Genomic DNA, 24,957 nt, shown 5'->3' with positions numbered 1-24,957 from the left:
TGCATCAGCTGGGTGCTGGATGAGAAGTGGACTTAACCGCAGGCACTCTGATGGGAGCCGTCTGTGTCCCAAGGGGCAGCTTAACCAATTGCATCCCAATGTTCTTTTCCCTAAACATTGTACATTTAGCAAGGCACATGGAAAAGATTTTGGTTTTATAGATTATGTAGTGCACTACACAGAATTTAACAGGGAACTCTGTACATTTTGCGATTCATACTTCTAGATTGGGCTTTAGTGATTGGTTGAGCTACTGTACTAGCTAGGTTCCTGGGAAATGGTTATAATAGTACATATGAGAGGTCGTCATTGAGAAGGAACCCAGAAAGCACATGGAGCATAACCTGTGCCCCGAGGATTTACTGTCTGCTGATATGTATTGTTTCTTGGGGCAAGCAGGGACGTAGCAGCAGGACCAAGAAGCTTGTGGTCCAGTTCTTGCTCTGTTCCGACGAGGCCTTAGAGGAGGTCAACAGCGTGTGTCTGAGACAATCTGGGCAGCCAGACAGTGCTCAGGAAGGAGCGGTCTCCAGAGCCGCGCCTTGCAGGTGATGAGATGTGAGGTCATGGGGATGGGGGAAGGAAACGTGGAGCTGGGGAGGAGTTCAGGGCCAGGGAGACAGACTGGGCATATCTGTCAAGATGCTTCTGTCGAAAGTGGTGTGTGTAAGTTGCTGAAGGGTTTGACGTGGATGAATGGCCTGCCCAGATTTGTGTTTTCTTCCGTGTGTTGACAGGCTGGTGAAAAAGGAGGTAGAGTAATCATTCATGGGCTTTCTGGAAGTAATAAGGACCTAGACTGAGCCGTGGCAGTAGGGAGAGAGCAGAGGGTCAGGTATAAATTGCTTAGGAGAGGATTTACAGGACTTGGTCACCAAATGTGATGAAGAATGGAAAAACCCAGGCGTTACCACTGAGATTGAGTGGTGGAAGGTTGGAGGTCTGAGGCTGGAGAAAGGACCGAGTTGGAGTAGGGCAGCAGATGAGAAAGGACAGGAAGCTGTGCCAGGAAGGGAACTGTCCAACTGTGGAGTCGTAAACTTGGCTAAGAGCTGTTGTCAGGCCAGATGTGATAGTCTGGTGGCTAAATCCTTGCCTTGCGTGCACTGGGATCCCATATGGGTGCTGGTTCATATCCTGGCTGCTCCACTTCCCTTCCAGCTCCCTGCTTGTGGCTTGAAGGCAGTAGAGGATGGTTCTGGCTCCTGGCTTCAGATCAGCTTAGCTCTGGCTGTTGCAGCCACTTGGAAAGTGAACCAGCAGACAAAAGACCTTTCTCTTTGTATCTTCTCTCTGAATATATATTTTTCCAATAAAAACAAGTTTTTTTTTAAAGATTATTTTTACTACAAAGTTGGACATATAGAGGGGAGGAGAGACAGAGAGGAAGATATTCTGTCCGATGATTCACTCTCCAACTGAGCACAATGGCCGGTGGCTGTACCAAACCGAAGCCAGGAGCCAGGAACTTCCTCCAGGTCTCCCAGATGGGTGCTGGGTCCTAAGGCTTTGGGCCATCCTCGACTGCTTTCCCAGGCCACAAGAAGGAAGCTGGATGGGAAGTGGAGCTGCTGGGATTAGAACTGGCACCCATATGGGTTCCCGGCATGTTCAAGGCGAGGACTTTAGCTGCAAGGCCACTTTGCTGGCTCCAAAACAAACCAATCTTAAAAAAAAAAACCAAAAACCAAAAACCAAACAAACGAAAAACCGAAGAGCTATTGCCAACCAGCCTCCATGGCAGGTTCTGGCGAGAAGAGGTTCTGAGAAGTCCGTCATGTGCCTGGAAGTTGCCCTGATTGTGCCCTTGGGTTTTTCCGCGTAGGTTGGTGTGTGGAGAACTCCCACTTCTTGTGGACTCAGTCCAGAGAGCGCTGCCTGTGAGGGCCTGCTCGGGGTGTAGGCCTGCAGGGTGGTTTTGCCACCAGCACACTGCCCATGTGTCTCTGGGAGACGTCCCTGCAGTCTGGCTCTTAGGAAGTTCCTGAAGAAAATTTCTGAGAAAGCCCTTAGAAGGCTGACAGGCCGCGCCGGGACCCTTGATTCTTGTTCCTCTGTTTCGAAAGGAGAAGTGCCTTTGGCGTGTTGTGAAGCTCCCCGAGATGTTTAAAGTCCCTACTCCGCGGAGATGGGAAGTGAGTTGTTCAGTCACAGCGGAGGACGGTAGCAGAGCTGGCCAGCAGCCCACTGTTCCTGGCGTTGGATGTACTGAACATGTTGAGTGCCAGCTGTGTACCAGGCTAGGCACCTTGGAGAGAAAGCATGAAGAGCAAGTAAGTCTTATGAATAAACAGAAGATTGACTAAAAAACAGTTTCAGTGCAAATTGGAAACATTTTGGGAGAGTAGGGCCATGCTTCCCAAACTGTGCCCACTGTGGGGTTCTGCAGTGTTACTCTTGTAAAGCCTTTTTTTTTTTTTTAAAGAATTTATTTTCAGGCCCAGTGGCATGGCCTAGCAGCTGAAATCCTTGCCTTGAACGTGCCAGGATCCCATCTGGGTGCCGGTTCTGGTCCCGGCAGCTCCACTTCCCATCCAGCTCCCTGCTTGTGGCCTGGGAAAGCAGTTGAGGACGGGCCAAAGCTTTGGGACCCTAAACCCTCGTGGGATACCCGAAAGAGGTTCCTGGTTCCCGGCTTCGGATCGGCACAGCACTGGCTGTTGCGCTCACTTGGGGAATGAATCATCGGACGAAAGATCTTCTTCTCTGTCTCTCCTCTCTGTATACCTGATTTTGTAATAAAATAAATAAATCTTTAAAAAAAAAAGAATTTATTTTCATTGGAAAACAGATTTAAAGAGAGAAGGAGAGAGAAAGATTCTCTATCTGGTGCACTTCCCAAATGGCTAGATGGGAAGTGGAGCAGCCAGGACATGAACTAGTGCAGATAGAGGATTATTAGTCTGTTGAATCATCGCACTGGCCCCCACTCTTGGGAAGGCTTTCGAGATTAACACACACATATGATGTAACAGCAGCTGAACTTGAAGTGAATGCCATTCACAGTTTCAACATCAGATGATATTGCATTCCTTTTGATGGTATCTTTGCAAAACTGGGTGGCTCTGTGCCTACAGATGCTGTGCGTGAGGGCCAACCTGATTCCAGGGTGTGAGGAGTTGTGTAGTCCTGTAGGCTGTGGTCAAGATGGAATGGAATTTAGTATTATTTTTTAAGATTTATTTTTATTTGCAAGGCAGATTTACAGAGAGGAGGAGAGACCGGGAGAAGATTGTCCGTCTGCTGGTTCAGCAGTGGCCAGAACTGAGCTGATCTGAAGGCAGGAGGCAAAAGCCAGAAGAGTCTTGTGTGTCTCCCACATGGGTGCAGAGTCCTAAGGTCTTGGGCCGCCCTCCATTGCTTTCCCAGGCATAGGCTGGGACTGGATGGGAAGCAGAGCAGTCGGGACACAAACTGACACCCATATGGAATCCTGGCACTTGCAAGGTGGAGGATTAGCCAGTTGAGACATTTTGTCAGCCCTGAAACATCTTGTTTTTATTTATTTAAGTGTATTTTTTCAAATGGCTAAAATGTTGTTAGAATTTATTTATTTTAAAATTTATTATTATTTTTTTAAATAAATTTTTTTATTTTGACAATCTTTACATAGTTAATTTGGGCAAAAAGGGTCTAGGGCTACAGGAAAGTGGGTAAGACTATTATTTCCATATTGTTTCCTTCATATATCTGAGGTAGAGGGGGCTATTGAGGGAGAAGCCCCACCCGGTTTCCCACCCACCCCAAGTCCCGCATGTGGGGCATGCTCTGAGATACTCGTTGAAGTGATTTCAATAGGTCACCAGTTTTGAAATTGCTGCCAATCTTGCCTCTCCAAACACGATGAGGTTGTTGAAAAATCCATTAATTGACATTGTCCATCATAGCGTCTCTATTTGCCCGGTATTTTGTTGCCAACCTATAGCTGAGGTGGTTAATTAACTTGTTCCATCTTCTGTCCCTTCATAGTTAGGGTTCTGAGTCTGGCATTTCAATTGGGGGGATCACCAAAGAAACTTCGTCTGAGGTGTTCCCAGGCCAGATACTTGTATGCACCAGCAAGTACAGGGCCCAGCACAGTCCATCACCCGGTCAGCTGGTAGTTGCAATTGCTGGGTTGGTTCTGTTTTCAGCCCCGCCTTCTATTGGAACCAATGGGTGTTGCAGTCCAGCCTGGTTCTGCACAGCACATACTCGGTCCTCACCTAAACCAGTGGGAGCTGCATCCTGATGAGAGCGGCCCACAATAACCCCCACCAGGCCCACCCCCTACCCTGGTTTGCCAATATGTGTGGCAGACCAGTCCAATCTGTCCCACATCCCCCCTGGCTCTCGTACATGGCAAATGGCATTGAAGCTTGGATCCATCTAACCAGCTCAACAGTCAAGCCTTCACGGGTGTGGTTGAGTGCCTCTCTGTCTAGCTACCCCAGCCCCTGTCCTAGTTCTCGTGCCCTCCCGTAGGAGTGGTAACCCAAGAGGGGGGGAGCCACTATTTCCCTCCCAGGTCTCTCACTCCCGGATTGTGCACTTTCCAGGTGGTTCTGCAGTTTAACTTGACAGGATTAGCCCCCAGTGCCAGCTTCTGCCAGCTGATGCTGCGGCTATGCCCAAACAGCCCTCTCCCATTCTAATTGTAGGTTGCACCCATAGGGACAATCAACCCATCCTGGCTTTTCCCTGATCTAGTCCACATGAGGCGCACAGGTGTTGTAGCCCTGCTTAGTCTGGTCTGCCCCCATCCCAGTTCATGCTCTCCAGTGGTAGTAGCTGTCCAGCAGGGGAACCACCCCTTATTTCCCCCGCTGGCTCTGTCCCCTCCCTTCCTGTTTCTCATGTGTGCTGGATGGGCACTGCAGTCACATCCGGTACAGTCAACCTCATCCTGGCATTCTGTAGTGTGGACTGGTTTTTTTCGCAACCAAACCTGGCTCTACCCTTACCCTGTTCTGGTGCTCGGATTTGCCAGTGATGACGTTAACTGATTAGCCTGGTCTGCCCCCAATCCATGCCTAATGTATGCCAGTGGGAAACTTCTTGTGGCCTGCTCTGGGCTGATTCCATTCATGCTTCTTGCGCTTACCTGTGGGGTCTGTGTCCTGCCAGAGGAGTTGCCCAGGCTCCTCCATCAGAACCTCTCCCAGTGCCAGATTTTGCGCATGCCAGTGGGTCCATGAGCCAGCCCTACTCAGTTCCTGACTAGCCTTCGACCCAAACTGGCTCTTGTTGTTGGATGTTTCAGCCCAGCCACGGCTCGTCCAGTCCATTCCCACATACGGCGCACACATGGTTCAGTAGGGGTTGCAACCTAGCCTAGTCCGTCCCCCGTCTATCCTGGTCCTCCAGGAGCACCAGACAGTGCTGGGGTCTGGTCCAGCCTGGTGTGTCCAGTCCCAGTCCACACTTGTGCCAAGGGGGATTTCAACTGTTACCTGATCAGAACGCAGCCCCCATTCCAGCCCATGTGCTCCTTGGCGGTAACCTTAATCCAGTTAGTGTGTCTACTGGACAAGACCCGTGCCAAAGCTTTAGCATGAACTGGTATTTGGTGGTCAGCATTGCTAAGTGGTAACACATTCTTTAAAGGAAGAGTAACTGTCATTGGGAAACTTTAGGATATATTTACCTCGCAGAAACACATCGGGTTCAATGTGGAGCCACATAAGCAGCAATTCAAACCACCAAAATCCCAGAGCTCCCCTGCTGGGCGGCCAGCAAGCAAAGCCTGGCACCAAATGGCGCAAGCCCAGCTCACCATGTGACCATGATGGCGGGCGTATGGGATCCGGGCATGAGACGCCCTGTCCCGGGACCCACCTGTTGTTAGAATTTAAACACTCATACTTGGTCCTGCTACTTAGAACTGTCATATATATTCTTTTAGGTGTGGAGGTGCCTTGGTTAAAATTAGAGCACTGTGACCTGGGGGAGTTGAGGGGCCTCTGGAGCAAGGGCATAGAATAATGTCAGGTGGCAATTTGTCTGGTTGTGGGATGGGGTGGGTGTCTGAGAAGTGAAGTGAAATTCATATCAGATCACATCGCTGACATCACATCTTGTTGCTCTCATCACGTCACTCTATGTCACTAACACATCACTCACACGCACACGTCTTATCACTCACATCACCTCACGTATCATACAGTCACCTCATTCATCACCTCACACACATCACACATCACCTCACACACACATCACTCATCACCTCACACACACATCACACATCACCTCACACACACATCACTCATCACCTCACACACACATCACTCATCACCTCACACACACATCACACATCACCTCGCACACACATCACTCATCACCTCACACACACATCACACATCACCTCGCACACACATCACCTCACACACACATCACACATCACCTCACACACACATCACTCATCACCTCACACACACATCACCTCACACACACATCACACATCACCTCACACACACATCACACATCACCTCACACACACATCACACATCACCTCACACACACATCACTCATCACCTCACACACACATCACACATCACCTCACACACACATCACACATCACCTCGCACACACATCACTCATCACCTCACACACACATCACACATCACCTCACACACACATCACACATCACCTCACACACACATCACTCACATATCACAGTCACCTCACTCATCACCTTACTCGTCACATCACTCATGTCACGTCACGGACATCTTCATGACTTCTCAAAGGGGCATGACTCTGAACCACCCGACTGAGGAAGCGTGTGCCAGGTTCTCTGCTGGGGTGCCATTTCCCCTCCCTTGCAGTCCTGTGTGGTGCACACTTGATGCTGTGGCCTAACTCCTGGAAGCCGAGTGTCTCAGCACTGGAATGCTTCCTGGGAGACTTGTTTGTTTCCCATTTAAAATTTCACTTATATATATTACTGTGATGGAGGATTTTATGCAAAAGAGTATAAAGCAATAGAACTTATTTTGGGCTCATAGTGTTTCAGCTTCGGTCATTGTGAACTGTTATGTCAAATTCTTGTTTTGGATGTAACATTGTCAATAGAGATGTTTTTTTGCTTTTTGAACCACTTTGTTATTCCTGGCATTGCCATGAGCTCATCCAGTCCTAAAATGGTTATACATATTTCCAAGGAGCCTTAGTTCTCATTGGAGGAGGGCAGTAAAAACCAGAACCTGGCACTGGTGCTGTAGTGTAGTGGGTAAAGCTGCCTCCTATGGCACTGGCACCAAATCAAGGCCCAACTGCTCCACTTCTGGCCCAGCTGGTTGCTAGTGGCTTGGGAAAAGCTGCCAATGGCCCATGTGTTTGGGCTCCTGCTACCCATATGGGGACAGCAAGGTCAAGCTCCTGGCTCCGGCCTGGCCTGCTGCCGGTTGTCGTAGCCCTCTGGAGAGCAAACCAGTAGACAAAAGTGGGTTCTCTCTCTCTCTGTCAGTCTCTGTCAGTCTCTGTCAGTCTCTGTCTCTAACTTTTTCTAAGTAAATACATTACAAAAAGTGCAAAAATAGAAACCAATTTTTCACATTAAGTGTGATTGTTGATACTTGGAATGTTCTTTCTGTTCTTGTTTGTAGACCTTTTCAACTGAAGGGCAAGGGAACTGTGTGTGTGTGTGTGTCTGGTCACCCTGTGTGCATAGATACATATCTATGAGTGTGTATTTCTGTAATCCTCTGTGTGTGAAGCAAGACATGAATTCATAATGGTATCTCCAGCTAGTCCATTCTAGCTTCCTCCCCTTGCTTCTGTGGAACTTCCCACTCCTGCAGTGCGAAACCTGCTTTCCCCGTTTGCCCTCCCTGTCCCCAGTTGTGTAATCCCAGCAGATGACGTAGTGCTTGCGGCTCATCTCTCCCCCTTCAGTGAGGTTGCTTTATTGTTTTCACAATGTAATTAGGTTAATTTTTAAATTTTTGAGGGATGGGGCCTGGCACAGTAGCTAGTGGCTAAAGTGCTTGCTTTGCACACCTTGAGTCCCATATGGGTGCCGGTTCATATCCCAGCTGCTTCACTTCGTTCCAGCTCCCTGTTTGTGGCTTGGGAAGGCAGTGAAACAGAGCCCAAAGCCTTGGGACCCTGAACCAGCATGGGAGGCCTGGGAGAAGCCCCTGGCTCCTGGCTACCTGTTTGCTCATCTCTAGCCATTGTAGCCACTTAGGGAGTGAACCAGTGACGAAAGATCTTTCTGTCTGTCTCTATAAATCTGCCTTTCCATTAGAAAAATAAATCTTTAAAAAGAAAAACTGTGGCCCAGCACTGTAGCCCAGTGGCTAAAGTCCTTGCCTTGCATGTACCGGTATCCTATACGGACACCGGTTTTAATCCTGGTGGCCCCGCTTCCCATCCAGTTCCCTGCCTGTGGCCTGGGAAAGCAGTCGAGGACGGCCCAAAGCCTTGGGACCCTGCACCAGCGTGGGAGACCTGGAAGATGCTCCTCCTGGCTTCTGATGGGTTCACCTCTGGCCATTTTCGTGACTTGGGGAATGAATCAACAGATGGAAGATCTTTCTCTCTGTCTCCCTCTCTTTAGATGTGACTTTCCAATATTTTTTTTTTTTTTAAAAAGTAAATCTTTAAAAAAAAAATGGAGAGGGCCCGGCGCGGTGGCGCAAGTGGTTAAGATCCTCACCTTGCACGCCCGGGATCCCATATGGGTACCGGTTCTATCCCGGCAGCCCTGCTTCCCTTCCAGCTCCCTGCCTGTGGCCTGGGAAAGCAGTCGAGGATGGCCCAAAGCCTTGGGACCCTGCACCCGTGTGGGAGATCTGGAGGGGGTTCCTGGCTCCTGGCTCAGATCAGCTCAGCTACTGTTCAAGGAGAGGACCTTAACCATTACGGTATTGTGCTGGACCCAGGTTTGTTTATTTCTATTGTAAAGTCAGATATATAGAGAAGAGGAGGGGCAGAGAGGAAGCTCTTCTGTCTTTCGATTCACTCCCCAAGTTGCTACAATGGCTGGAGCTGTGCCGATCCGAAGCCAGGAGCCCTGAGCCGCCTTCAGTCCCCCACATGGTTGCAGGGTGTCCAGGCTTTGGGATGTCCTCTACTGCTTTCCCAGCCCTCAAGCAGGGAGCTGGATGGGAAGCGGGGCTGCTGGAAAACGAACCAGTGCCCATATAGGATCCTGTTGCATTCAAGGCAAGGATTTTAGCTGCTAGGTTACTGCGCTGGACCCATTGTGGTTTTCTGACTTGTTTGTTTTTATTGCTGAATAATATTGCACTATTAGGATGTACTATGGTTTGTCTCTCCATTCATCTGTTGAGTGACATCTCGGTTGTTTCCAGTTTTTAGCAATTAGAGTAACTATACCTATTTGTGTGTGGGTTGTTATGTGGACATGAATTTGCAGTGTAATAAATACTTAGGCATAAGGCAATGCATCCTCTGTTGAGCCGGTTTAACTTTGTAAGAAAGTGCCAAACCTTTGCCTAAATTGGCAGCGTCGTTTTCCATCCTAGAAGCAGGAGTGAGAGGTACTGTTGTTTTGTATTCCTGTCAGCAGTTAATGTAGCCATCCTGATGGACATCCCCGTAGGCCCTTCCTTAACGGAAATACCTTAGTTCCCTAAACTTTATGTCCCTGGGGGAGGACAGCAGGAGAGGTTGCATCCCACTGGGGATTTAGTTTGCAGAAGTAATTACCAGGTAACCATAGTGTAGAAGTACTCTAAAAACAAACTGTGCCAGATCTCCTGTTCTTATTTTTGTTGGAAGACAATGGCAAGATTACCCAGGACAATGGAAACCTATGCTGTAGGCTTGAACTTGGATACTTTGTATTTAAACAAGGGATTCAGAATCGCCTAGTATTTTCTGTTTATCCAGTCGCAGCGCCACTTGTCATGTGCTGGGTGGTGTGCTCAGTGAAGAGGACACCGTGATGAGTAAACCAGAAATACTTTCATCCAGCTGGGGAGACAAGAGGCTGCAGTCTGTAGCAAGCAGTGCTGCGATTGAGGAAATACAGGGAGCTGCAGGAGCAAAGGCTGGGAGAGGTCAGGGTTGACTGCTTGGGAAAGCTGACTGCTAAGGTGTGGCCTACAGCAGGGATTGCCTAAGACAGTCCATAGGCCAAATCTAGCCTGCCACCTGCTTTTCCAACTGAAGAGCTAAAAATAGTTTTTATATTCTTTAATGCTTGAAAAGACTCAAAAAAAGACATTTTATGATGTGAAAAATTCTATTCAAATTTCAGGCCACGTAAGTAAAGTCCTCACGGCTGCTTTGGCACTGTAATGGCAGATTTGGAGCCATTATGGGACGATGGTCTGCCTGCAAAGCCTAGATATGTGTGCCGACCCCTGGCCACCAAAGGGGCAGGTGTTAGCGACCTAATGCCGAGTGGGAAGCCGGTTCTGGTGGGACCTTTGTGCTGCTGTAATAGCTGAAATATACTGAGGGCGTGTCAGGGAGGTGAAGGGACCAGAGCACTGAGGTTAGTGTGGAGGCTGGAAGGGCAAGGTGCACGTGAGGAAGACCATTGTTGGCCATAGAAATGAATCTGAGGGGTCTTTGAAGGTTTGAAATGACAATTAGATGTATTTTTTCGTAAGTCCCTCTGGCTACAGTGTAGAAATGTGTGTGTATGTGTTTTAATTATTTGTAAAACAGACAGATCCACCCCCTGACTGACTCCCCACATGCCTACAGCAGCCAGGACTGTTCCAGCTGAAGTCAGGAGCCCAGCTCTCTCTGGGTCTTCCCAGGGATGGGAGTGTGAATAACTTGAGCTGTGGTCTTCTGCTGCTGCTGCTGCTGCTGCCTTTTTTTTTTTTTGAGCTTTTATTATTATTTTTTATTATTTTTATTGCAAAGTCAGATATACAGAGAGGAGAGACAGAGGAATATCTTCTGTCCGATGATTCACTCCCCAAGTGACCGCAACGGCTGGTGCCGTGCCAATTCGAAGCCAGAAGCTAGGAGTTTCCTTCAGGTCTCCCACATGGGTGCAGGGTCCCAAGGCTTTGGGCCGTCCTTCACTGCTTTCCCAGCCCACAAGCAGGGAGCTGGATGGGAAGCGGGGCTGCCGGGATTAGAACCAGCATCCATATGGGATCCTGGCGCATTCAAGGTGAGGACTTTAGCTGCTAGGCTACGCTGCTGGGCCCCTGTCTGCTGCTGCTTAGGATATGGTGGATCAGAAACAGTAGCGAGGACTTGAGCTCTGTTCTTGGCATCTGATGCGGGAATTGCAATTGGCAACTTAAGCCACTGTGCCAGCTGCCCACCCCTAGTTGAGGTGTTTGGAGGCATGGGAAGATGCTGATGACTTACACTAATGCGGTGACAGTAGTGATAGGAATATCTTGATTTGAGGGATCACTTGGGAAACAGAATTGAACAGGCTTTGTGTCAATCTGCTCAGACTATTGCCACAAAATACCGTAGACTGGTGTAAGGATGTTTATTTGAAGGCTGGTGTTATGAAGTAGTGAATTAAGCCTCTGTCTGCAATGTTGACATCCCATGTAATCCCCAGTTTGGCTGTTCCACTTTGCCTCCAGCTCTCTCCTGATGGCCTGGGAGCAGGAGATGGCCCGACTCAGAGATGGCTCCTGCTCTCAGCCTAACTCAGCTCTTACTTTTGCAGACATCTGAGGAGTGAACCAGCACATAGAGGGCAGACTTCTGCCCCTGCAGCTGTGCCCTGCAGAAAGTAAATAAACGCTTAAGGGGGAAAAGGCATTTTGGTTAGTTTTGAAGTTGGAGCCACCTTACGGTCCTGGTTCACAGAAGGCTCTTTTTGCTGTGTCGCCACAGCAAAGTGGGGCTGCCTCTTACCATTCATGACGGTTGCACCTTAGGATTTCAGTGTATGAATTTGGGAGGCGGAGGGAGTGTAAATTTTCAGTCCCTTGCACCTGATTAGTTAGCAGCATTGAGGCGTGATTACTTTCCTTGATGAAAGAGAGAGAGAGAGAGAGTGTGTGTGTGTGTGTGTGTGCTTGGTTTGCATGTTTGTTTCTGCATGACCTAAGTGCATCCTTAAGAAATCTGTGCTTGGGGCCCGGCGGCGTGGCCTAGTGGCTAAAGTCCTTGCCTTGAGCGCGCTGGGATCTAGTATGGGCGCCGGTTCTAATCCTGGCAGCCCCACTTCCCATCCAGCCCCCTGCCTGTGGCCTGGGAAAGCAGTCAAGGACATCCCAAAGCCGGGTACCCACGTGGGAGACCCAGAAGAGGTTCCTGGTTCCCGGCTTCGGATCGGCGCAGCACCGGCCATTGTGCTCACTTGGGGAGTGAACCATCAGCTGGAAGATCTTCCTCTCTGTCTCTCCTCTCTGAATATCTGAGTTTATGATAAAAATAAAATAAATCTTTAAAAAATATATAAATAAAGCTGAAAAAAAAAAAAGAGTTCTAGAGAGAGGAGGAAAGAATCTTGTGTCTGCTGGTTGATTCCCCAGGTGGCTGCAATGGCCATGGCTGGGTCGGGACGAACCCAGGAGGCTGGAGCCTTTCCCATGTCTCCCATGTAGGTGCAGGGGTTCAAGTACTTGGGCCTTGTTCTGCTGCTTTCCCAGGTGCATTAACGAGGGGCTGGGTAGGAAGTGGAGCAGCCAGGACACAAACCAGCACTGGTACTACTGGTGGAGGTTTGCCTACTACATCATGGCACTGGCTTTAGGCTATGTGACATATATATATATTTTTTAAAGATTTATTTTTATTATTTTTTTCATTGGAAAGGCAGATATACAGAGAGGAGAGACAGAAAGGAAGATCTTCCGTCCGATGATTCACTCCCCAAGTGAGCGCAACGGCTGATGCTATGCCCATCCGAAGCCAGGAGCCTCTTTCGGGTCTCCCACACGGGTGCAGGTTCCCAAAGCCTTGGGCCGTCCTGGACTGCTTTCCCGGGCCACAGGCAGGGAGCTGGAAGGGAAGCGGGGCTGCCGGGATTAGAACCGGCGCCCATATGGGATCCCGGGCGTGCAAGGCCAGGACCTTAACCACTGTGCCACTGCGCCGGGCCCGTATGTGACATATATTTTAAAGTATATTTTAATTTCTTTTCCTTCCTTTTAGGTGGTTCTAACTTTGATGACTTAAGGCCGAAAGGGAAAGTTGTGCCTATGGAGCACAGCTCCAGGGGTCAGGACAAACCAGACCACTTTGTCACAAGGTAAGGTAGCTCTGCCTTTGCAGCCTCCCAGGACTGAGATCTGCACATTGCACTATGAGACCGCTGCTGCGCGTGCTGGGAGTTAGCTGGCCTAAGAAATGCTCCTAAGAGCACTTGACAGTTACTGAGCACTTGCTGTACATGCCAGGCACTATCCTTTAACGCCAAGCAGGTGAGGAATTAGTCACATCGCCCAAAGTCCCTGAGCCGGCGTTGTCAGGTGCGAGCGAGATCACAGACAAATCTAAGGTTTATTAAGGAGTCTTTGTTAACCAAGCTTGGTGATAACGGGGCCCACTCGAACTAGTAAATCACAGGTGCATGTGGCAATCCAGTCAATTGTAACCCCAAGAGGAACAAATGGTCATTACCCTGAAGTCCATCTGTTAAACTGAAAACCTATGTCCCGGCTTCCCCAACAATGTAAGTTATCCTAAGAGACATGCAATGAAATACATGGACACACTTACAAAGCTGCAGACATTCACCTTTCCCTGGCTTCTCTACCCACATTCCACTACTGCTAGGCCTCACCTCTCCTGCAACCTTCGAAAATACACACATTAAATATACAAAGTGTCTTAGCATTGCTCTCTTCACTATCCTGCCCAAGCAGTGAACAGAGGATGAGCAATACAGACACACAGGGGCCATGCTCACAGGCTCCCTGTCCTTGGAGTCTGTATGTGGGAAGCCAGAGACAAGCAGGTACTGGGAAAGCCAAGAGGGCTAGAGTGAGGGAAGCACAGCACCAAGAGAGCGAGCCCCTCCCAATCGTGGGCTTTTATGGGGCTTGCAAGGGGAGTGGTTATTCAACAATGCGATACGCCCTGTCCAAGTTCCAGGTTATGATAGGTGAGCATCATAGGTGGGCAGGAGGGAACACCTGGGGAGTGACTTCCAAGCTGGTGACCCTGAACAGGTTGTCTACCTGGCTGTACTGGCAGGTGGCCAAGCCAGGAGATGCGGCTGGGGTCTGTGCTTTAGACACACTTGCTTTCTCCCTCCCATTCTTTTTGGAGTTCCCTCATTGCTTTGTCTCCTTTTCGTTTTTCCTATATTATACCTAGTCCGTGCTACAGTGCCTCCTGCTGACCGTCCTTAGAATCATCTGGTCAGAATAATGCTTCATGGTTTGTGTCAGTATCTTCAGCACAGACTTATGCGGCATGAGATGATCCCTGAACGTTAAATGTTCTATGTACTGCTTTAGTATAAACAGATATATTTTTTACGTGGTTTTAATTAATATGCACATGCCAGTTGTAATGTTAAACACTTAATATGGCCATTTGTTCAGTGTTAGACACTGCTTCAAGTGCTTTTACGTCTCGGTTAATTAGGTAACTTTCAACAGAAGTTTCTTGAGCTGTTTCATAGACTTTTCTTAGGTAAATATGTCAATCTTTTAAAAAAATATGTCAATTTTGCTTCTGTTGGCACTTGGACAGTTTGTGGTGTGACTTTAAACAGGCAATAATGAGATGTAAGCCTTCATTGCCTTTCTTTTTATGTTGTGTAATTTCTGTGCAAGAGATACGGAAGTAGAATCATAAGGTCTGTGGTCTTGTTACACAAAACCCTAGTATCCAGATCTGAGTTCCGATCTGCACCCTGCTGCCGTCCAGCTGGGTGAACCCTTGGTGACACTCTCTTTTGAAAATGAAGGTATCAGCTTATCTTCAAGGTCTCCTTCTGGCCTGAGAGTCTATGAATTTATTATCAGAAAAGTCTCCAGCACAACACACTGTGGCATTAGCAACACATAAATTCTGTGTAGAAACAGCAGACTTTTGCGTTGACCTCATTTTTTTTTTTTTCATGACTTAAACACTTTGCTATTTTCATTTTGTGTAAAAGCAGAAAGAATCTTCTACCTACTGATTTCCTCCCCAAGTGTCCCCAGTCGCCAGGAAGAGGCCAGGCCGAAGCCAGGAATGCAGATCTGAAGACAAGTGTCAGACATGAGTGGCAGAGCACCCCCACGCCTGAGCATCACTGCTGCCTTTTGGGTGCTCATTAGTAGGAGGCTGGAACCAGAAGCTGAGCCAGACCTCGAACCCAGGCACTTCCATTGTGACCTTTAAAACTTGGAGCTAAAAACTGGCCCCTTGCATGACCTCATGTGGTCTTCTGTGACTCAGATCTTATGAGTGTGTTCAGATTGGTGTGTAAGATTTGTGTTCAGATTTGCTATGGAAGAATAAAAAAAGAAAGAGAGAGGGAGAAAATGTGTTTTTTGCTCCCAATGCGATAGCTCAGGGGCTAAATCCTTGCCTTGCACACGCTGGGTTTTTATACGGACGCTGGTTCATGTCTCAGCTGCTCCACTTCCCATCCAGCTCCCTGCCTGTGGCCTGGGAAAGCTGTGGAGGATGGCCCAAAGCCTTGGGACCCTGCACCTGCATGTGAGACCTAGAGGAAGCTCCTGGCATCAGATTAGCACAGCTCTGGTTGCTGTGGCCACTTGGGGAGTTAACCAGTGGACAGAAGATCTTTCTCATTATATCTGCTTTCTGTGAATCTGCCTTGCCCATAAAAATAAATAAATAAATAAATAAATAAATAAATATTTTTTTTCCAGACAGAATAAGAACAAGCCTGAAATTACTACCATGGTTCACTCCTCTACTGTCACAGTATCAGACAAGGCTCATATCTTATCCATGCAGAAGTTTGGATTGCGAGATACAATTGTGAAGTCGCAACTAATACAGAAAGAAGCGGACTATACCTACATCCAGAACTTCAGGTAGCTGACTGCATCCTAGACTGTGTCCTTTTTTTTTTTTTTCTCAAAGCAGAAATGGCTATGCAGCTTTCTGTACTTTAAGCACTTCCTTCCCCTCGCCTTAATTTGGAAACAGATCATTCTTTAGAATCTCTCATTTTCAAAAGGAGTAATTCCACTCAGTCTTCATGAATGTTAAATTCTGTGCTCTCCTGGGCAGGCACTGTGGTTGGTGTGGTGTAGTGAGGATGCCATAGCTTACAGAGAGGTAAGAGGTATTTGCAAAGATCACTGAGTACCAAAGCAGGATCTTTGTGTATCTCTCTGAGGATTTATTTTAGTTTTTGAAGATTTACTATTCATTTGAAAGGCAGAGTTATGGGGGCGATGGGGAGGGGAAATTGACCATCCACTAGTTCACTTCCCAAATGGCTACAATGGCTGGAGCTCTGCCAGGCTGAAGCCAGGAGCCTGGTGTGCCTTGTGGATCTCCCATGTGGGTGCAGGAGCCCAAGCACTTGGGCATCTTCTGCTGCTTTTCCAGGTGCCTTAGCAGGGAGCTAAGGATTGAAAATAGAGCAGCCTGGAATTACTCTGTTGCCCATATGGGCTCTAACCCACTGTGTCACAGTGCTGCTCACCCCCTCATCCTGAGTGTCCCATTTCCTGAGTACTGAGCCTTTGAAGAAAGTCATTGAGAATGAAGTTAGCTGGGGTTGGGTAGTCTTCTTTAAACAGGGCTACTGAAAGTGAAAAGAATAAAGGTTGCAGGATTCTGATAGTCATTTTAAATCTTTGTGTTGGGACTGTCAGGCAAAATGCCATTGTTACTGGAGATAAAAACCTTGAGTCACTGAGAAGGAGTAGCCTTTTGAGCAGAGTTGTTGTTTCCAGCCCTGAGTAACTACCAAACTTTTGTGATTTTTGTTTTTCATTTCTGTGGTGGATACAGGGTGAGGCGTCATTTCTTGGAAGATGGCTGTGTAATGTTTAAGTAGGTCTGTACCATTTAATGTTGTTTTCACAAAAGTGACAGGTATCATAGCACATCACCTCTTGGCATCACAGTCTATTTCAGGTTAGAAATGACATCTCTTATTGTCTTAAAATGCCATCCATAGAGACCAAAACCAGGCACCGTCTGCATATAAAGTTTTTTTCCTGTGTCATATCTATCATGGTCCAAGTCACTGATTTATTCTTTTTGGCTTCAGGTTTTTTGTGGGCACATACAATGTGAACGGACAGTCCCCCAAAGAATGCCTCCGGCCCTGGCTGAGTCATAGTGCTGAGGCGCCAGACGTATACTGTGTAGGGTGAGTGCTGTTTCTCTCGAGGTCATGTCTCTATCCCAGGGAACATCCAGGTGTGGGTGAAGGCATGGTCACACAAACACATGACTATATCTTCCTAGCAGGTGAAGGAGTTGATAAATGGGCATGTGCTTGATAAAAGCTGCTTCTGTCTTTGATGTTCTTACTCCCAGTAAAGGAATCTCTGGCAGGCGCTGTGCTTGCCCTTAAAATGCTGATGTTTAATTTTTAGTGCAGACCTCTGATGCAGTCAGTATACCCTGAACTGAATGTCATTACTGGGACATTCCATACTTTGGTCACAAAACAAAAGTATCTTACCAGGGAATGAGGGCTAGCTAAAGAAAATACCATCATTTAACCTCTCTTGTTTTTTTGTGCTCTTACTGTCTGAAGTGGGCATGTTTGATGAGGAGCAGTAAAGAAAGCCTGTGTCATATAATGGAGAGGGCTAGAGACTAGAATTTATATAGACTGAGTTCTGAATCCCAGTGTGGTGCCTATGTGGACCAGTGGTTGCAGATGTGAAATGGGGATGCTTCCAGCCGTGTGGCAGGAAGAGGAAGCTGGTGGCTAGTGTTGAGAATGCCCTGGGAAGACCTTTGACATTTGGTTCCTGGGCTCTGGGGGGTTATTAAGCACATGCTTTAACTTGAACATCTCATCTGTGTGTTCCGTTTCTCCACTGTGTAGGTTCCAGGAACTTGACCTGAGTAAAGAAGCCTTTTTCTTTCATGATACCCCAAAGGAGGAAGAGTGGTTCAAAGCTGTGTCCGACGGCCTTCACCCAGGTGCCAAATACGCAAAGGTGAGAGAGGACTCAGGAATAGATTGTCACGCGAGAAAATTCTGAGAGGTGTTTGTCTTTTCTATGAGCTTTCGTTGTAAGCCAGCCCTAGTTCTGTTCCAGGACCTCTAGAAGGAGTGCCTCAGTGAAAGACGGGTTGCTTAGGTTATCACAGATACTCAGGGAGTTGAAGAGGTGATTCCGTGGTGATGCTGTGCAGAAGCATACATTGGTGCTCTCTGCCAGCAGGAGGCTCCTTTCCCTTTGCACCTTTGTTGTTGGCGGCCACTTGTCCAGGTACTGGATGTCCTCATTGGCGTGTGTGGGTATGTTTTCCAGGTGAAGCTCATCCGGTTAGTTGGGATCATGCTGCTGCTGTACGTCAAACAGGAACACGCAGCATACATCTCAGAAGTAGAAGCCGAGACTGTGGGAACGGGAATCATGGGGAGGATGGTGAGTTGTGGTATTTGATAACAGAGAACCTTGATCCCTAGGATGTTTGCTTTTGTCTTCTTGAGGTTTATGTGAAAGGCAGAGAGAGAGAGATTCACTTCTCAAATGACTGCAACAGCCAGGACTGGACCAGGCCAAAGCCAAAAGCCTGGAACTACAGCCTGGTCTCCTACATGGTGACCATTAGCAGGAAGCTGGATGGGAAGCAGAGTAGCTGGGGCTAGAACAGGCAGTGGGCTGTAGGTTGCTGGCATTGCAAGTGGCAGCTTTACTATTTGTTCCACAAATCTGCCCCTCCTGTGGTGTTTTGATCCAGCTTCTCATGACGCAGACAGATACTTCATGTGTCTCAGTTTGAGGGTGCTGGTATGACAATGTGAAATGTGTCCTCAGGCAGGGCTGGATTGAGTAGGCTTTAGAAGCCATAGTTCAATGAATTTCCAGGTGATTCTCCAACAAACACCTGCCTCCTGTTCACACACTGGAGCCTGCAGTTGCTCTGCCGTATAATCCGTGAAGTAGGTGAAAGAAACTATTTTCGAAGGAAACAGTGCTGACAAGTTTGTAGTTTTCTGTTTTTCTTCATGCTCTTTGAGACTTGCTTTTAGATTCTCCTGCAAGAGCTTAACCCTGTGTAGAGAAGAGCATATGGCTTACCTGTGATTTAGTGCAAGAGCACCAGATTGAGAATGAGGCTCTGGGCTCAGTTCTGCCATCAAACAGATGAAGGAAAGAAACAGAGCAGAAAACTTTGGTTTAAAAAAAAGAAAAAACAGCATTATTATTCTAAAGTAATACTCTTGAATACCTTGTTGGGTGGATCTCTTGTGTGGTTGGATGAGGCAAGAGCTGTAGAAGCAGGCCAGCATTTACATATCAGGAATGTTGTCATTGTTCAGTAATCTGGTAGGGTGTGTCTGCACTCCTAAAAGCAGATTAGGGGACTCTCCCCACCCTACACCAAGGTTACTGAATCCATTGTGAAGTTCTGGGAGGAATTTTAGGTCTCTCAAGCCCAGGAAACTCTCCACCCATCAGGGAACTTTTGCCTGCCTGGTCTATGAGCTGTATTTTCTTTATTTCTTTTCATTAAACTTGACTTCTACTAAAAATAATAATAAAAGCAAAACAAAAAATAAGGACTGCCACCAACCAGCCAGTTATCTTGCCTTTTAGAATTGTTTTTTTTTTTCCTGTAATATACAGATAATAATTCACAGGGTTATTATGGAGACTGAGCTAAAATGCTCTGAAAGTCGTGGGTATAAATGACTGACACAGTTAAGTTATGGTTCATATTCTCTGGGCTCCTTTTGATAGGGTAACAAAGGAGGTGTGGCCATCAGGTTCCAGTTCCATAACACCAGCATCTGCATTGTGAATTCTCATCTGGCAGCCCACACAGAAGAGTATGAGAGGAGGAACCAGGACTATAAAGACATCTGCTCTCGAATGCAGTTTTGTCAGGTTGACCCAAGTCGTCCCCCTCTCACCATCGGCAAACACGAGTGAGTCCTGAGCCTGGGCTCCTGCCCCATCTGGTTCACCATGTGTAGAGTGGTGGGCTCTGTGTGTTGTTGGGAAGATCACTGGGAAAGTGCAGCATCTGCCAGCTCTGGGTTTACTTGTAGAGTAGGACTTTTGGAAAGTTTTAGTACCCCTTGGGCAGACCCTTAGACTCTGTTAAATAGCATTTGTCCTTAGTAAAGTGTAAGATTAATTTTAATATGGGTTTGCCTTGATCTGACATCATGAGGAGAATAACCAAAGAGCTAGCTAGCGTCTTAAGCCCAGTTTTTATAAGTATCCTCTAAGATTTTTGCATCCGTTCCTTTCAGAGCACGTGTCATTGGCACTACTACCAGGCTTATTGGCTTCCACTTGGTCATTTTTACCTGTTGATTAAACTTCATGTTATTTGTCTAAAACTTGCTGCTCATCTAAATTCTGAATCTTCAAATTTTAGACTTATGTCAGCAGTTGAAACTTACGCTATTTCCTTCACATAGAAGAAACTGTGCCTGGGGCTGTGGTACCTGCCAGGGAGTTCCAAGTCATACCTCTTGTCCTGCTGCCGTTGGGACGATCTCAGCATTCCCTGTGTTCTGGATTTTCTTTGCAGGGCCTCTAACTAGCAAGGGTTGTGTCCTACAAGCCAGCTCTTCCATTCTGTGCACTTGCAGCATCCTAATTTGTGAGCTTGCAGCCTGTAGGTCGGTGGGTCAGCTCTTTACTGTGGACACATTGGATTTGGGGCGTGTAGACTGTAGATTCTCTAATGACATGGCTGTTGGCTTCAGATAGAAAAGGTTGTGGGCTTAATGAGATGTGTAATGTCATCAAAAAATCTTCAGTTCAGTTTTCCCCAATCTTCAGCTTTGCTGACGAGTGTAAAATGAGCCAGGCCAGTGATGATGTGGTTTTTAAACCCAGGCTCTGCTCCAAAGGCTGAGCTTTTTCCCAGAGGAATTCCACTCTACACTTGGCCAAAAGGCTGAGAAGTGATGGGAAGTCCAGGCTGCACACACAGATTGAGAACGTGTTTGGTGCAACGGGGCAGAGGCAGTCACCAGCACCTGGTTCGGGGTCCCTGGGTGTTTGACATTTCCAATTCTCATTCATGTTTGCCTCTTCCCAGCAATGAGATAAACTATGATCTTGTTTTTAGATCTTACTAGACCATCTTTCCAGCCATGGAGAACTCAAAGCTATTTTTAGCGAACTTGGGACCAAGATAATTGAGCAAGCAGCATTTTAAATGTGATATTAATTGGAATAGCAAGAGAAGGAAAAATTTCCTGACAGCTGAGTCACATTCCAGCCGAGCTCCTGGGGCTGTAGAAGTACCCTCCACGGTATGGGTTCAGGATTTGTACCACCAACCCTGTTACCTTTGTGTTCTGTCCTCACAGTGTGATCTTGTGGCTGGGGGACCTCAACTACAGGATAGAAGAGCTGGATGTGGAAAAAGTGAAAAAGCTCATTGAAGAGAAGGACTTCCAAGCCCTGTATGCATACGATCAGGTACAAACGGGTCCAGGCAGTTGCTGTCCCCATGGCTTACCAACACGCAGCCTTTCATTCTTGGCTTGGGCAGTCTCCCCGAGGCCCTGACACCCCATTTTGCCTTCATTTCATCTGCATTTTCATCTGACCCCCCAGTAGTCTCCAGTGGCTCATTCCTTAGGGCAAGAACTTGTTCTTGCTCTCTTGTACTCTACCAGTTACTTATTCAGACTTACAGAGAGAAGGAGAGGCAGAGAGGGAAAGATCTCATTGACTGGTTTACTCCCTGAAAGAGTGCAACGGCAGGAGTTGATCCAAAGCAGGGGCCAGGAGCTTCTTCTTGGCCTCCCACGTAGGTGCAGGGGCCCCAAGATTTTGGGCCATCCTCTATTGCTTTTCCAGGCCGTAAGTCAGGAGCTGCATGGGAAGTGGAGCAACTGGAACACGAACTGGCGCCCATTTAGATGCTGGTGCTTGAAGATGAAGGATTAGCCTATTGAGCCGCAGTGTGGACCCTGAAATTCTTTTCTTAAAAAGTCTATGAACTTCCTTGATAGCCTAAATATAGTCATTAGTCTAAATCTCACTCTTTTTCTCCCCCACTTTTTTTTTTGTCAATACATGTTAATTGAAGAAAAAGAATCTTTATTATGTTTTTCTCTGTGGCCTATTATATTGACCCAGTTTTTTCTTACATTTTTCTTTAGTAAATTATTTTTATTCTACTTGATTCCTAGGTTAGCATTAACCTAGTTTGTTCTAGCTCTGCTTGTATCTTACAATTTCTTTTATAATTTCATGTTCATCTTCACTTGCCTTCTCCAATCTCCTGGAAAAAAAAATCTCCTTTCCAGGTCTTGTTTCTGGTTTTCTTAAGATTCACTTACCTGGGCCCGGAGCAATAGCGTAGTGATTAAAGTCCTCACCTTGCAGCGCTGGGATCCCATATGGTCGCTGGTTTTTATCCTGGTGGCCCTGCTTTCCATCCAGCTCCCTGCTTGTGGCCTGGGACAGCAGTTGAGGACGGCTCAAAGCCTTGGAACCCTGCACCTGCGTGGGAGACCTGGAAGAGCTCCTGGCTTCAGATTGGCTGTTACGGCCACTTGGGGAGTGAACCATCGGATGGAAGATCTTTCTCTCTGTCTTCTCCTCTCTGTCTCTCCGCCTTTCCAATAAAAATAAATAGATCTTACAAAAAAAAAATTTCACATACCTGACAAGCACAGCAACAGATGGAGACAGAGAGACTTCCATGTGCTGTCTCCCCTAGTGCCCGCCATGGTCAGGGCTGGGGCAGCTGAAGCCAGCAGCAGGAGTCCCATCTGTCACCTACACTTGGGTGACAGGGGATGGACGCATGTGAGTCATCATTGTCTGCTGCCTCCCAGGTGCGTTAGCAGGAAGTTGGATCTGAAGCAGAGGAGTCAGGATGGGAGCCAGGAACTGCAGTGTTGAATGGAGTGTCCCAAGGTGCAGCCTAACCTCTGCACCACTTTCCTGCCCCTCCTGTTGGTGTTAGACTAACTGTACCCACTGGGAAAGCATCAGCTTAGGTTCATATGAAAAAATTTTTTGGTTGCTTTTTCTTTATGGTGTTTTAAGCAAGGTATTTTTAGGAAATTGGCAAATATGAGAGTACTTCAAAAAGTTTGTGAGAAGTAAAAATATAAGATAACTTTATTTTTTATTTTAAAATAATTTTGAAATCCATGCATGTAAGGTCTTCAAAAAGCTAAAGAAAATTGTGTATTGTGCCCATATCCTGTATCTGAGTGCTTGCTTCACGTTTAACTCCTGTGCGTATGATGCAGCTTCCTTGAGCTGTGAGAGGCTCAAGGCTTGTGTGAGGCTTGGCTCAGATGCTTGGATTCCTTTCACCTGTGTGGCATGCCTGGATGGAGTTTCTGGCTCTTGGCTTCAGCCTGGCCCAGCCTCTGGCTGTTGCAGGCATTTGCAGGGTGAGACACTGGGTGGAAAATTGCTGTGTCTCCTTGTTTCAGCATTTCAAATAAAATAAAAAAAATTTAAATGCATATTATGGAAAGACTGCCGGATTTTTGCTTGAAAATAAGCTTACCTTTTAATTTTGTTTTCACATAAACTAAAAAAAAAATTTATTATAAAGGTAGAAACAGATTTTACATCTACTGGTTCATTCCCAGATGTCTGCAAGGTGGGGCTGTGCTGGGCTGTGCTGAGGCTGGGAGCCAGGAACTTGTTCTGGGTTTCCCATTTGGGTGGCTGGGACTCAACTGCTTAGCCTTCGCCTACTGCCCCCTGCTGTGTACGTAAGCAGGAGGCTGGCATTGTAAGTAGAACTGACACCTTAACCCAGACTCTCTGAGATGGGCACCCCAAGCAGCGTTATTTATTTATTTATTTATTTTTGTGGGAAAGGCAGGTTTACAGAGCGAAGGAGAGGCAGAGAGGATGATCTTCCATCTGATCATTGACTTCCCAAGTGGCCACAATGGCCCGTCTGAGCCGATTTAAAGCCAGAGGCTTCTTCTGGGTCTGCCGTGTGGGTGCAGCATCCCAAGGCTTTAGGCCATCCTCTGCTGCTTTCCCAGGCCACAAGCAGGGAGCTGGATGGGACGTGGAACAGCCAGGACACAAACATTGTACACACGGAATGCTGGTTTTTGGGGGTGGAGGATTAGTCGGCTGAACTATCATGCTGCCAGACTCTCCCTACTCTTCCACCCGCAGTGTTCTAACCACTATGCCCAAGACTGTCTATGCCATCAGCATTGGAAGTACTCTTATAGTGTCCCCTGGATAGCTGACCCGCCTCCCACGTGAGAGTTGGCAGTCCTTCACATCCCACCCGGGGCCAACTCAGGTGCTCTAGTGGGAGCGGCAACACTGGCTTTTTTCTACTGCGAGAGTGCGATATGTTTGGAACTCCTAGAATCAATACCATACTAAGCTGGCAATTAACCTTTCTGGTGGTCCTCGGGGTCCTTCTAGTGGGGACTGGGACTCAAGGTATGACATCTGCGCCAAGAAGAATTTGGGACACGGAATGCAAAGGCAAGATGAACCAGTGTACACTGTATTGAATTTTACTGGGCAACTTATGCCAATATTTTTGCAGAGCAAGCTAATAGGTAAAAAGTTAATAGTTAGCAAAATAATAGCGTACAAGCCATTCCAATGATAGATCACAAGGAATTAGGAGAACAATCACCAGGTCTCAGGCAACAGGATAAGTAAACATGAGTTACAGGAACCAATACCAGTAAACAAACTGATCTAACACAACTTTGTACTTGACACAATCACTAAAGAGGAAGAGGCAGATGATAAGATGTCTCACACCTCTCCGGGCACGCTTTGTCAGCAAGGTGGCCTACAGTCTCAGGAGAAAGTCTGCCTTCTGCAAAATTCTCAGTCTGCCGGGAACGTCTGAGATACGCGGTCTGCAGACATTTGGTGGACAAAACCTTCAACATAGGCTTTTCTCCATTGTGAGAGTGCCATTTGTCCGGAACTCTTAGAATCAGTACCGTAGTAAGCTGGCAGT

At 47.3% G+C, this 24,957-nt stretch overlaps 1 protein-coding gene across 2 annotated transcripts in view; it reads left to right on the top strand.

The window, feature by feature from the left end:
- INPP5B (inositol polyphosphate-5-phosphatase B) overlaps positions 1–24,957 on the top strand; it is a 69,240-nt gene that overhangs the window by 22,669 nt on the left and 21,614 nt on the right. For both annotated transcript variants that reach the window (XM_040974246.1, XM_040974245.1), the window contains 7 exons: positions 13,042–13,138; positions 15,723–15,890; positions 17,084–17,185; positions 17,876–17,990; positions 18,309–18,425; positions 19,746–19,933; positions 21,338–21,449. In XM_040974246.1, coding sequence (XP_040830180.1) covers positions 13,042–13,138; positions 15,723–15,890; positions 17,084–17,185; positions 17,876–17,990; positions 18,309–18,425; positions 19,746–19,933; positions 21,338–21,449 — 899 coding nt within the window. The remainder of the gene's footprint in view (positions 1–13,041; positions 13,139–15,722; positions 15,891–17,083; positions 17,186–17,875; positions 17,991–18,308; positions 18,426–19,745; positions 19,934–21,337; positions 21,450–24,957) is intronic.

Source organism: Ochotona curzoniae, unplaced genomic scaffold (assembly GCF_017591425.1).
Source record: "Ochotona curzoniae isolate NIBS_2020 unplaced genomic scaffold, NIBS_Ocur_1.0 contig_2404, whole genome shotgun sequence".
In the NCBI taxonomy this organism is placed as follows: Eukaryota; Metazoa; Chordata; class Mammalia; order Lagomorpha; family Ochotonidae; genus Ochotona; species Ochotona curzoniae.
This window is presented reverse-complemented; position numbering and strand designations above follow the sequence as displayed.